Genomic DNA, 14,809 nt, shown 5'->3' with positions numbered 1-14,809 from the left:
GTTCAAATATTTGAAAGGTATTAATCTGCAAACCAACCACTTCCAGAAACGGGGAAGGTGGTAAAACTAGAGGACATGAGGTTGAAGGGGGGCCAACTCAGGAATAATGTCAGGAAGTATTTTTTCACCGAGAGGGTGGTGGATACTTGGAATGCTCTTCCGCGGCAGGTGGTGGAGATGAAAACTATAACGGAATTTTAAAAATACATGGGATAAACATGCAGGAATCCTGTTTAGAAGGAATTTATCCAAAGAAACTTAGTGGAAACTAGGTGGCAACACTGGTAATTGGGAAACAAAACCAGCGCTAGGCAGACTTCTACAGTATGTGCCCTGAAAATATCATGATCAAATCAAGATCAGATATACATATGTTGTATCACCTCATACCTTTATGTAATGAGTTTATCTACTCAGGCAGAGTAGATGGACCATGCAGGTCTTTATCTGCAGTCATCTACTATGTTACTGTGTAGAAGAGAGAACAGGATGATGTTCAATTTATTTTGCAGTTCCAAGAAAGAAGGTACCTTTCGTCTGATTCTCAGTTTCAAAGCAGTCAATTTATCAAGGTTCCAATTTTTCAAATGGAAACTAAGATCGATGATTGATTGTGGCATTGCAGCAAGAAGAGATTTTTTTAGATTTAACAGAAGCTTATTTATTTTATGTATTTCCAGAACTTTCAAATCGCTCTGACTAGCAGAGCAGAGCTGTGTACAGGCTAAAATAAAGAAACAAAAGGTTCGTAATTAAATGTAGGAAAGTAACACACTCGCACAAAGAAAAACTAGCTAGGAGAGAAAAGGTAAAGGTGGACAAGAAAAGATCGAATAAGGGTAGGGTAAAAAGGATAGTGTAGTAGGTGCGTATCAATTAGACAATCTCACCAAATGCCTGTTGAAAGATCCAGGTTTTTAAGTCTGTTTTAAAACTTTTAAAAGAGCTATTACTGCTTAAGGTGAGGGATAAGTTGTTCCAAGTATGTGGGGGGGGGGGGGGGGGGGGGAGAAAGAAAATGCTCTGTTGTGTGTAGATTCTAGGTAAGCTAACTTTGAAATGGGCCATATTTATGTATTTACTTACAGTAATTTGATATACCACCTTAACTAACATGTAGACGTAGGTAGTTTACAATTCTAATCTAATATAATAAAACGCACCGTGAACGTTCTAATGAGGACAACGTTCTGTGAAGCCATCTGACGTCACTGAAGCTGTAGGGTTCGTGGATTCGTGGTGTGAAGCCTCCCTTCAAGCCAGCCAGCCAGCCGTCTCTGCCCCGCCCTCGCGACAAAACAAACAAATCCGGAAGCGAAACGTCAGGGAAGGAGGCGGCGCTCCCGACGTCTAGCCTTCCCTTCGCTGTGTTCCGCCTTCAAAATAAGGCGGAACACAGCGAAGGGAAAGCTACACGTCGGGAGCGCCGCCTCCTTCCCTGACGCTTCGCTGCCGGAAACGCCACGGAGGTAAATTGAAAAAGAAGGAAAAAAAAAACAAAACGATGCATGGATGCGAAGGGGGGGGGGGGGGACAAGGATGCGAAGGGGGGGAGGAGAAGAGGGCGGGCCAGGCTGGGACATGGGATAGAGAGGAGCATGGATGCGAGGGGGGGGGGGTCATGGAAGGGAGAGAGGGGACTTGCTGGAAAAGGATGAATGGAGGCGGCAGGGGACAGAGGAGCATGGATGGGCATGGATTGGGAGGGCAGGGCTCAGGGAGAGAGGGGAATTGCTGGAAAGGGATGAATGGAGGGGGCAGGGGACAGAGGAGCATGGATGGGCATGGATTGGAAGGGCAGGACTCAGGGAGAGGGGAATTGCTGGATAGGGATGAATGGAGGGGACAGATGGGCATGGATGGATATGGATTGCAGGGCAGGCCTCAGGCAGAGAGGGGAATTACTGGAAAGGGATGAATGGAGGGGGCAGGGGACAGAGGAGCATGGATGGGCATGGATTGGAAGGGCAGGACTCAGGGAGAGGGGAATTGCTGGATAGGGATGAATAGAGGAGACAGATGGGCATGGATGGATATGGATTGCAGGGCAGGCCTCAGGGAGAGAGGGCAATTGCTGGATAGGGATGAATGGAGGGCCAGGTGACAAAGGAGCATGGATGGGCATGGATTGGAAGGGCAGGACTCAGGGAGAGGGGAAATGCTGGATAGGGCTGAATGGAGGGAACAGATGGGCATGGATGGATATGGATTGCAGGGCAGGCCTCAGGCAGAGAGGGAAAATGCTGGATAGGGATGAATGGAGGGGGCAGGTGACAGAGAAACATGGATGGCCATGGATTGGGAGGGCAGGGCTCAGGGAGAGAGGGGAATTGCTGGAAAGGGATGAATGGAGGGGGCAGGGGACAGAGGAGCATGGATGGGCATTGATTGGGAGGGCAGGGCTCAGGGAGAGAGGGGAATTGCTGGAAAAGGATGAATGGAGGGGCCAGGGGACAGATGGCCATGGATTGGGAGGGCACGGCTCACACTCTCTCTCTGATATACAATGTCTTTCTGACTCTCACTCTCACACACTCTGTCTCACACTGTATCACATTCACTCTCTATGTGCCACACAGTCACTCACACACTCGCTTGGTCTCATACACTCACTCAAACAGAGAATCTGTGTCTCACACACACTCTCTCTCTCGCCCACACACACACACTCTCTCTCACACTGTGTCTCACATACACACTTGCACACACTCTCATTCTCACACACACACTCTCTCACAAACACACTCACACCCAGACTCACTCTCTCTCACACACACTCACACTTTCACTCTGACTCTCAAACAGTCACTCTCACATACACTCTCCCAAACATACACACTCCGAGGAAAACCTTGCTAGCGCCCGTTTCATTTGTGTCAGAAACGGGCCTTTTTTACTAGTACAATAATAAAAATAAGAACATGGCATTCTTTCGCCCGGGGTCCTGACTCCGAAACTGTCCAACGTCGTTTGCCTCAAGATTGGAGTCGACGTCGGCACCATGAAGGTAGGGGCCTGCGTTTTCCCCTTTCCCATTTTTAAAATCGGAAAGAGAACTTCTGCCTACTTCGACGGGTTTGACTCCTTCGGGAACCGAGCGCAGCGCTGAGGGAGTGACGTTGAGTCCTCCCGATTCCACACACCCCCCCCCCCCCTCCACAACCCGGAAGTGTGATGGTGCCGGCAGGACCACAGCAGCTGGGGAATGCAGCCTTGCTGTTTGCGGAAGGAGGATCTTTCGGCGCACAGACTCCTGTGAAGGAAACAACGAGTCGGGGGACAGACGCTGGTCGCTGCCCCTGGAATCCAGGATCTACCTTCCGAGGATATTGGAGGTATGGAGAGACCAATGAGGGTGACAATGGAGACATTGTGGGAAGCAATCCAGGGGGTGAACAAGACATTACTTCAGATGAATGTCTATCTTACTGGCGAAATTAAGGACTTAAAACAATCTTGCCAAACACTGACTAAAGATGTTCAAGAACATAGAGGGCAAATTGAGGTGATTGAAAATGAAGTCAAACAATTAAAGAATTTAACAACTACTTTGATTAAAGATAAAGAAACCCAAGAGAGAAAAATAGAATATTTGGAGAATAATGGGAGGAGAAAACAACCTGCGGTTCTTGAATTTTCCCAAGTCACCTTTAATTTCAGCGGTGGATATGCTCAAGAAGTACTTTAGTGAAATATTGGGGATTCCTATGGAGGGATATCCCCCTATAACGAGGACCCAATATATTTCAGGGATAGTGAAACAATTGAATGAACAACCACAGGTAACCCCAAGTTTAAATTTGACTGAGTTTCTTGAAAACTCTCTGGAGCTTGTAACAGAGAGAACCACGCTGATTGCATCATTTGCTCTTGAACTTGATAGAAATAATATTTTAAGACTCTACTTTCGCCATTTAAACGAAATGTTTTGGGGACAAAAAGTTCAAATTTTTCCTGATATGGCAAGAAGTACACAGAAAAGGAGGAAAGAATTTCTCTCTTATAGATCTAGAGTTGTTAAATTGGGTGCTACTTTCTTGCTAAAGTTTCCCTGTAAATGCTTTGTAACTTTTGAAATGAATAATTACATATTTTTTCCCCTTTGAAATTGTTAGAATTTATCTCATCTAAAGAAAATGTTAAGTCGCCAACTGTTTTGCCTCCCTAATTACAGTGCTGTAACGTCGGCTGTAGACATCCGTAGCCCCTCCCGTTTTAATTTTTGATTTACTATATAGATTTAAATTTCCTAGTGTCTTGATCCACCTACTGGGGACAAATGTAAATTCTTTTTTCCTTTATAATTTAACTTGTTTAGGTTATAGTAATTTGATTGCCTTTACTTGATTGCTGATATTTCATGTTTATATTATTGGATGTAAACAAAAAATTTATAAATAAAGAAATTTAAAAAAAAATAAGAACAAGAAAGGAACTACAATGTTCTGATAGGAAAGTAGTCAACACCCAGAATACCGCAGCTAGGCTTATTTTTGGAAAAACAAAATATGAAAGTGCAAAACCACTAAGAAACTACATTGGCTTCCACTTAAAGAACGTACTACATTCAAGATCTGCACGATTGTTCATAAAATCATACACGGAGGTGCCCCATCGTACATGATGGACCTCATTGACATGCCACCCAGAAATGCTAAAAGATCTGCCCGAAGATTTCTTAATCTACACTTCCCCAGCTGTGAAGGAGTAAAATACAAACTAACACACGCGACCAGCTTTTCCTACATAAGTACGCAGTTGTGGAATGCACTCCCAACTCACTTGAAATCAATCAACGAATTAAGCAACTTCCGCAAATCTCTGAAAACCTACCTCTTTAACAAGGCTTACCAGGAGAACCCATAACTAACTATGACACAACTCCTATCTACCTTTATTCAGAAAGTATATTTCTATAACTGCTTGACCAGATCCTCTTGTTTTCCTTGACTTCTGTTTAACATTCTGTACCCTAGTATGGTGATGCCATAACAGGTCTCTGTAAGCCACATTGAGCCTGCAAATAGGTGGGAAATGGTGGGATACAAGTGCAATAAATAAATAAATAAACACACATACAAATAGAGCCAATATATATCCATACAGGGATAAAGAAAGGGGAGATGGTAGCGCTATAGAAATGATTTGTAGTAGTAAGGTAAGGAAAGAGAGGGGGTGGGTTTGAACCAACAGCAATAATCTACAAGTGACTAACTTGGAAGATTAAAAGCCTGATGGAATAACCAGGCCTTTAACACAGACTTAAACCTTTTGAAAGACAGTTCTGCACGGATGTCCTGAGGAAGAGAATTCCATAGGCAGGGGCTGTGAAGAAGAAGGCACAGTGTCTAGTGGATTCTAAACTGGCTTGTTTGGGATGCGGCAAAACTAAACAATAGTCATTGAGTGATCATAACAGACGAATGGGTGAATATGGGATGGTAAGATTAGCCAGGTAATGTGGAAATCCCAACCAGAAAGCCTTAAATTAAGGGTAAGAAGTTTATGAACGATTTGTTGCTCTATTGGAAGCCATTGATATTTTTGAAGTAAATGTGAAACATTTTCCGTTCTTTTAGCATGGCAAAGTTTAATTTCGGTATTTTGCAATGTTTGGAGACACTTTAAAGACGATCCTAAGTGTATTATGTTACAGGAGTTGTTGGAGAATAAAGAAACCTGACTTGCATGATTGAGAAATTTGCGCATAGAATGTGAATACCAAGATTAAAGTAACACTTGTATATCTAAAGGATACTGGAGTGATAGAGTTGCCAAAGAGACTTAAAGGGGTGTTTGGGGTTGAACAACCCCCGGAGAACCAGCACGTGACTGTCTTTTCTTTATTTATATGACCTGAGAGCCATTTATTAACTGCCTCTAGGCAGTCCTGAAGTGGACGTATTGAGGGTGAAAACAGATTAGTTGGGAAGAGTAAAAGAATAGCATTGGCGTAAAAGTAGAAGCAAATTTCAAATGACTGTATAAGAGTTGTTGGTGAACTAATGAACAGGTTAAAAAGAAGAGGACAAAGGACACAACCCTGAGAGACTCAATAGGTCAAAGGCCGAGGAGAAGCAGAAAGGGAAGGGGTAACTACCTGGTAAGAACATCTAGTAAGAAATTAAGACAGAGCCTGATAATCCAAGTGAAGCAAGATGAGAAAGTAAGAGAGAGTGGTTCAGTAAGTCAAATGTGGATGATAGGTCAAGAGAAATTACTAAGACGTGTTAAGTTTGTCAGACAGTGAATTTCACTGATGAGTGCCATGAGGACAGTCTCAGTACTACAATGAGCAGTGAAACCCGATTGTTTAGGGTGTAGGGCCAGGGACTTATCAATAAAGAGAAGAGTTGGACATAATTTTTTCTAGTACTTTAGAAAGGAAACACAGGACGATAATGAGCTGAGGACTGAGAATCAAGGGTAGGTTTCTTTAAGAATAGGTCGAACAACCGCTTCTTTCAAGGAAAGAGGAACTTGGCCCCAAGAGAGGCTGTTATTAATAAAAGCATCTTAGGAAGTAGTTGCAAATCAGGGAGTTTAAGCCAAGCTGAAGGAACAGTGTCAAGGGCAAAAGTGGTACTAGGCATTGTGGAGAGCGTCTTGGTGAGTAAAACCGGGGTTTGCAATTGAAATTAGGACCATGAGGAGGAACCAGATAATGGAGCCATGGGAAATGATGGTAATGGGGAAAAGGCATCATGGGGAGACTGAGAAACTAAACTGTTTCTCTCAGAGGGACTGGGCAGAATAGTCAAGTCAGTGGTGGGTAGTGAACTATCTGTACCTGGTTGAGGGACACCTCGCTAGTGCTGGAATTTTCCCACAGATCTCTGGGCGGTCATCGGTGCTTCCCCGATTGATGTTGCAGCTCAGATGAAGGCTACAATCCTGTGGTAATGTATGTATACTGCTGGAATTTTCCCACAGATCTCTGGGCGGTCATCGGTGCTTCCCCGATTGACGTTGCAGCTCAGATGAAGGCTACAATCCTGTGGTGATGTATGTATACTGCATAAGAGTGTTATGTAATATGTGGGTGCCTATTGATGTGTGAACTGCATAAGAGTGTTATGTAATATGTGGGTGCCTATTGATATGTGAATAAACAATCTTTAAAGCAATATCCGAACCCTTGATTTGCTACACTTTGGCAGTAAAGTATTGTGATAATTACTTCACAGTGGGGGAACAAGTCCTATTAGCAGTAGGAGGAGTAGCCTAGTGGTTAGTGCAGTGGACTTTGATTCTGGGGAACTGAGTTTGATTCCCACTGCAGCTCCTTGTGACTCTGGGCAAGTCACTTAACCCTCCATTGCCCTTGGTAAAAAATAAGTACCTGAATATATGTAAACTGCTTTGAATGTAGTTGCAAAAACCTCAGAAAGGCGGTATATCAAGTCCCATTTCCCTAGTTGTGGAAAGGATGTCAGATCTTGAAAGACAGAGAAGCTCTCCCTAGTAGGATTTAGTGATCTCTTAATGCAAGCAGAAAAGAAGAAAGTTTTAGATTTCTTCAACTAGTTATTATAGGTTTTAAGCTCACTCTTAAAGGCCAAAATATTAGCAAGGGAGCTAGACTTAAGCCATTTCTCTCAGCCTGATGCATACATCTTTTTTGTTCTTAGTCCAGGATGGAACCAGGGTTTCTATTAGAAGAAGGAAGTTTAGTAAGGGTCAAAGGAGCAATTGGTCCAGAGCAGAAGAGAGTGTAGCAGGAAAAGTGGAAGCCTGATTGTTCAAGGTTAAAGATTCAAAATCTGAAGGGAAGGAAAACATGATGGGAGAAAGGGTAGCTGGATCAACCCGAGACAGATGTCTAGACCATTTTTTTGTTGAGGAAGGAGTAAGGGAAGGTAACGAAAACGGCAGAGAAAATCAAATTAGTGAGTGGTCAAACCAAGGGACTACTAGAGAAGACAGTGAACTAGGTCTGAACACGGAATCCAATGGGGAGATAATGGGGTCTAAGGTGTGCTTGCCTTGGAGTGATGGAAAAGTAATCCACTGTGTGAGGTTAAGATCAAAGAGGAGAGTCTGAAAAGTTCTTGAACGGGGATGTGAAGGGGCATACAAATGAATATTAAAATCTCCCAGGAAGATCACATGAGGATAGCGGACAGTAGCCTCAGAAATTGTTTGGAAACATAAGTCCCATTGCAACCAACCAATGGTCATTTATTTATTGTCCTAGTAGGGCAATACGGAATAATTAAGCAAGAAAAATAAACAGGAGCACCAGTTCGAAGAACCTTGAAAGTGAGTAATGTGGAGAAATATGGTCAGTGATGAGCCTTCCATAGTAACCTAATTGCTATGTTTTGTAACGTTTATAATTTCCACAGTGTAGCATATGGTAGACCAGCATAGATAATATTGCAGTAGTCGAGGCGTGAAGTAACAAAAGCAAGAATTAATGCATGGAAACTGGAAGTATCAAAGAGATGGCTCTAAGTTGATAGAATACCAAACACTGCTCTTTGTTAGATGTGAAATTTGTGGAAGAAAAGAAAGAGAGGACTTCCCTGTAAGGAATTCTCATTACCTGAGGTTCACAATACTTACGGTGTTTTCAGTTTTATGCTGTACTTTTTGGACGGGCCATGGCATCACATATATTTATAAAGCTGGTGGTGGTGGTGGCATCTGCCTCAGACAAAGAGGAAATTATGATTCACTCTTATTGAGACAACTAATAACAAAAATCTGTTCCAAGAAAGTACTTACGGTGTTTTCAGTTTTATGCTGTACTTTTTGGACTGGCCATGGCATCACATATATTTATAAAGCTGGTGGTGGTGGTGGCAGCTGCCTTAGACAAAGAGGAAATTATGATTCACTCTTATTGAGACAACTAATAACAAAAATCTGTTCCAAAAAAGTGAAACAGTTGCATGGCGAGTGGTGCACTCATTACAAGAGTTGGGATGGGTTATCAAGAACAACCTTACCCTGTCCCGAAGGGTGGATTATTTAGGAGCAAAGTTCAGTACTCTCCTAAGCAACCCCCACCCCACCCCCCCCCCCCCCCCCCCCCACCCCCATCAGAAACTTCCTCACTTTTCACACTTCAAGTTTTGGTATCAAGAATGCAACTTTAAGAGTTAGTGCCGTGGGCCAGGATGCACATAAGACCTTTAGAAAGGTCTCTACTCTCTCGATGGTCTCCACAGAGTCGAGAGTTCCAACTTAGTACCGGAGATCAGACAGAGTCTTGATTGGTGACTATACACCAACAATCTGTCCAAAAGAAAGGGTTTAGAAAACCTCTACTCGGATTCTTGAAATGATGGATGTAAGTCTCACAAGTCGGGTCACATTGTCTCGACAAATGGGCACAAGGTTGATGGTCCTTGGTGGAAGCTCAGTGATGGATTAATCATCTGGAAGCACAGGCAATCCACTTAGCTGTCCTGGAGTTTCATCAGCTACTTCAAACAAAGTAGTAAGAATTCTCTTTGACAACTTGGCAGTAGCCTGTGTCAACGAGCAAGAAATCTGCAAGTGGCAGAAGAGGTACAGATGTTGATGGATTGGGCGGAGGAGAATCTAAAAGACATTTTGGTTGAACATGTGGCTGAAACCCAAAATATCTGGGCAGATTCCTTCAGCCAGAATTCTATGGGTCCAGAAGAATGGAGTCTAGTGGAGAATGCTTTCTTGGGAGAGGTACACCTTTGGGCTTATCTGATCATGGACGATGGCCAAGCCCAGAATGCAAAGGTTCCAGCATTTTTCAGTCAGAGAAAGGCCTGGAAGTCAAAAGGAATAAATACCTTAATTCAACCATGGTTTTGGTTGAGTCTTTATGTATTTTCGCTGCTCATTGGCAAAGAATTCAAAAGATAGAGGAGCTCCAAGGCCCAGTAGAATTAATTGCTCTGGATTGACCAAGAAGATTCTGGTAAGGGGACTTGATGCATCTGAAAGTAGAGGATCCTCTGTCTCTAGCAAGGAGGTAGTGTCTGTTGGTTCAAGGCCCAATCAGCATTCTGGTTGCGTCTCAGTTTTGCCTTGTGGCTCAGTGGCATAGCTACGGGTAGGCCTCAGTGGACATAGGCCCACCCATTCTTGCCTCAGGCCCACCCAGACTTTATACTCTCTTTTGTCCACTGACAGGACAGCATCTGCCTGTCTCTCTCTGAACCCCGCCCCCCCAGTCTACCTTTAAGTCATCACCAGCAGCAATTCCTGTAGGCAATCTGTGCTGTCCCTGCAGGCTTCCCTCTACTATAGCCCGCCCTCGATGACATCACTTCCTGTTTCTTCACTGGTGAGAACGCGGTAGAGGGAAGCCTGCAGGGCCTGAGCAGGTTGCCTACAGGAATCACTGCCAGCATTAGCTCAGAGGTAGACCAAGGGGAGGGGTTTATGAGAGAGTTGGGTCAATGGTGAGGGTGAAAGAGGATCAGATTGCAGGTGGAGGGGAAGAAAGATGACTATATAGGAGTAGGGGCAGAAGGGATGGATGGAAAAAACGAGGGAGAGATGGCAGGGGCCAGAGGGAAAGGTTTTTAAAAAAAACTGTATGTATGTACGGTGGTGGGAAGGGCCCACCTGAAATGACAGGTCTGGCTACGCTCCTATTATGGCTTGGCTCTTGAGAAGGTGAAGTTAAAGAAGAAAAGCTATTCAAGTAAAGTTTATCTTATCGTCATATATAAGGGTTTGGAAGATTTTGGAGAATTGGTGTCAAGATAAGTGTATTTTTCCACTGCACTCTTCTATGCTAGATATTTATATTTCTTGCAAGATGATTTGGACAAGGGACTGGCATTCACATCATTGAAGATACAGCTGGCCGCTTTGTCCTCATTTAGAGGTTTACTAAGGAGAGAGAACTTGGCTTCGCATCCGGACATGGCATGTTTTGTTCTGCGGTGTTAAACTTGTCAGTCTGCTGTCGTTGATTCCCCCTGGGATTTAAACTTGTCTACCTTAGTTCAGCCTCCTTTTGAACATATGGATTCAACAACTTTAATAGATAACATCCTTAAGAACCTTTTTTGGACTTCAGGAATGAAGAGGTTGTGCTTGGACTGGTTCCATCCTTCCGCAAGTGGTGTCATGCTTCCATCTGAATCAAATTCTTTACCTGTTTTTCAGGATCTTAAGTTTTAGGGTAGTGTAGTTTGCCCTGCACAAATTGGTTGTGGGGGTGAAGTACTGAAGAATATAGATGCAATTAGGCAATCAGGTCATTCGTTTTGGAGGAGCCCATAAAGGGGGGAGCAGCATCAAAAATGACAAATCACATGATGGGTTAAAGAGGCTTTTACTTCTGTGTATATTTCCTATGGTCATTTAGTTCTACAAATTTTGAAAACTCATTCAACAATGGGTCAATCTGCTTCTTGGTCAGAACACTCCTTAGTTCCTTCTCATTAAATTTGCAAAGCAACAACTTTGAAATCTATGCATTCTTTTTGTCCATAATGATAGATTGGATATTCAAGTTTGAAGTGATATGGCCCTTGAGGCACCCTATTGGCATCAGGGATTACCCTGGTACGTATTGCTGTGGTGCATCTTGAGCATCTGGACTGGTCTAGTGGGACAATAAGGAAGGGTAAATTAATTCTTACCTGCTAATTGTCTTTCCTTGAGTCTTTCCAGACCAATCCAGAGCCACCCGTGATTCTTAGCATCAGTTTGTTTTTATTTCCTGAAGCATGAAGATTTTGATTTTGGCTAGTTCATTATTCCTGTTGTTTAGTCTGGAGGGCTTTATCCTTCATTAGTGGTTCTCTGATAGTGGTTCATTAGGGAAGATTTTGTCCTTGTATTACCTTTGTTCTTCTTTGTTATGATAAGGGTGATGACAGCATAGCTCAGTAGCTCCCAGTCTGCACCTGCTGGCAGGACAGCACAAACCTAAATGTCTGGACTGGTCTGGAGGGACATGACGAAAAAGATTAGCAGGTAACCGGCACAGGTGAGGCTGGCTCAGGGGAGTGTTCAGAGTCTGGGAGCTGTGGGAGGAGCTTCCTTGGCATTGGGGCATCAAAGGACTGGCAAATAATTAGATCTGGGGGGGGGGGGGTCTATCAGAATCCAAGCCCTGGGGCTCTTTAGCATCGAGGACGTTCTGATGCCCAAAGGTCTATTAACAGGGGGGATTTTGGAGGTTTAAGATAGAATGGATTATCTAAAATGATGATGATAGATGTGTACAGATAATTGTGAGGGGATCTAATTGTTATAACTGTTGCAAAAAATCTAAGATTGTTTGTTACCATGGATGTCATCAATAAAATTGTTGAAACAAAAAAAAAAAAAAATGTGGCAGGGCCATCCACGGCACAGAAAAGTGGAGAGCACCGGAGCCAGACAAGCAGCAGCGGACAGGAGTGGGATTCTTTCCTGCCCCCGCAGAGACCACTACACCACCAGGGCGGGTGGCAAGGTAGTAGTTCGCGGGAGAGGGATGGCGGCATTGCTGTGACAGAGGGTGGGGGGGGGGGGAGGTAAGCATGGCAGTCTCTGGCACCCCCTGAATATTGGCACTTCCCTGCCATGCATACCCTGTTTACCACGTTCTGCTGGCCCTGTGTAAAAGTACTGCGAGTTATGTAAGCTTATACTGTATGTCTGGAATGTTCAATAAAGATGGAATAAATGGATTAAAAAAAAAAAAAAAGCACCAGTGCTATATAAACCCTGGCTTTTCCTAGTTCTTGGCCTTAACAGTTTACTGGATCAAAAGTCCTACCTCCAGAATTCAATGAATAGTTAAGCTCTGGAACTCATTGCTGGAGGATGTGGTAATAGTGTTATCTGCATTTAAAATGCATTTGGACAAATTCCTGGAAGTCCATAATCTGATATTAAAATAAGAAGTTGAATCCAAAAAAAAATTAGCAGGTAAGAATTAATTTACCCTTTATACCCCCTCCCTAACAAAAAGTAGATGGTAAGCTGTTGCTGCTGGACACAAGGCCGCATTTTGCAATCTCTGCACCTTGCTTCCTGTAGCTTACTTTCAGCTTTACCTTCCCTCCATCCTTCTCTCTGGCTCCTCCTACCTCAGCAATCTGGCACGTCCTGGGAGGAGAGATAATGGGTGTTCTGTCTGCCAGTGTAGTCTTAGATTAGCTTTTGTTTTTCATGAACACCATAAGTGACTACAGTAATGGCTGTAGAGAATTGTGGGCCCCCAAAGTACACATTGCATAGAGAACTCATGGCACCAGCATGTTCTGGCTACAGTGAGATAGAAAACCTATAGCAAATGTGACCCTTGTTACTTTTTACTCAAGCTATGTATGGTGTGCAGGTTGGACTTCATGCTTCAAGAAAAAAGCATCACAGAGTGGACAAAAATCCAAGCAATAGTCTTAAATGAGACTGATAAACCTGCAGCTGTGCTTTAGAAAGAGGAGTATGTCAGGGTTGTTGAATGATGTCATCTATTTGCATGGCTAACATTATACTGCCTGTAGAAAAGAGCACAATGGTCTGAATCAGACCTTGGAGATTCTCTGTTCCTATCACTAAAACTGCTGTCAGTATCAATACGCTATTGAATTCGACACCCTACATTTGTTAGAAAAATTGTGAATGTTTGTGTGGCATGGAAGCTGCGCTGCAGCCTACTGTGAAGGGATAACCTTTGGTGATGAGGGGAGAGGCAGTCTGAGGATCAACTCACCCTGCCACTTCTTCAGACCTGCTTTGCAAGTGGGTAGAGGACTTTAGTTCCAGTACTCTCATCTGGCATCTTTCATTCTCTTGAATTTTAGTTCAGAAACAGGTGCTTCCTTTTGCAACATTACTTTCAGTTTGGTTTTCACTCCATCCTCCTGCACCCTCAGGGATGAATGAGGTCCTGTAAAACGCATGACACACAATAGCTGATGGACTGATGAGTTTAGTGTTTGAACAGCTGCTGAAAGTTTTACATAGAATTCTATTGGGCGGATGATGTCTGTCGCCCTTTCATACCTCTCCGCATTTCATTGTATTTCTGCGTTCACTGGGTATGCAAGAAGCAGCCGCTGGACCACATAAAGGTCTTGTGTTGAGAGAATTGTAATGTAACTTATGGATGATGATTTTGGTAACACAGTCCCAGACTGCTTTGTGTGATAGGCAGGTCTGGCAGCTGAGCAAGAGATAAATGGCCTTTGCAGGGTTCTGAAATCTAAAGCCAGAAGAACTTAACACATTAAAGAGGGAAACTAAGGTTTTGTTTTCCATTTATTGCCCCTTACAAAAAAAAAGAGGGGGAACCCCTCCCCCGCACACACAAAAGCCCTAAATTGGTTTTAGGTGTACAACTGCTTGTACTGTATGAAGTTTCCTTTTTTCTTTTCTTTCCTGTCTTCCTTGCTCACTGCTCTGCTCTCCTGTTGCTGCCTCTCTTCCTACTCCCCTGCACTGCCTCTAACCTCGCTTAGCAGCCTCCAGACGATCGGAGCTGGGTATACTCTCCCCTCCACTATAGCACTCAAGTCCGCCCCGTCTCTGACGAGGAGAATGACACAGTAAGTGTAAGGTCAAAACATTTGCTTGATGTGCACAGAGCTTAGACCCTTCCTTCCCCCTGTCCAAAGACACCAGGCACTAAGCACTATGAGAGAAAGGAAAAGGACCTTCCTATCTGCATGCACCCTTTAGTTTTAGGATTGTGTCCTTGCAGTATGGTTTTCAAAATTATATTGGTGGGTTGCATGCCGCTCTCAGGCTTAGGCTTTGTGCAGATTGGAAACCTGTCACTTCCATTTCATATGTTCCACTGCACTAATTTCTTCCTGGCTTTGTAGAGAAAGCAGCGTCCACCTGCTTTCCCCTTTACTTTCAAACC

The 14,809-nt window shown here is 43.7% G+C and overlaps 1 protein-coding gene across 1 annotated transcript in view; it reads left to right on the top strand.

Annotated features, from left to right (window-relative positions):
- LOC115459546 (phosphatidylinositol 4-phosphate 5-kinase type-1 gamma-like) overlaps positions 1–14,489 on the top strand; it is a gene marked incomplete at both ends in the record, with an annotated part of 53,277 nt that extends 38,788 nt beyond the window's left edge. Inside the window, 1 exon segment of the mRNA XM_030189360.1 lies at positions 14,403–14,489. Coding sequence (XP_030045220.1) covers positions 14,403–14,489 — 87 coding nt within the window.
- Between the last annotated feature and the right edge of the window lie 320 nt (positions 14,490–14,809).

Source organism: Microcaecilia unicolor, unplaced genomic scaffold, assembly GCF_901765095.1.
Source record: "Microcaecilia unicolor unplaced genomic scaffold, aMicUni1.1, whole genome shotgun sequence".
NCBI classification, from domain to species: Eukaryota; Metazoa; Chordata; class Amphibia; order Gymnophiona; family Siphonopidae; genus Microcaecilia; species Microcaecilia unicolor.
The sequence above is the reverse complement of the archived record's forward strand: the minus strand, read 5'-3'. Positions and strand labels throughout refer to the sequence as shown.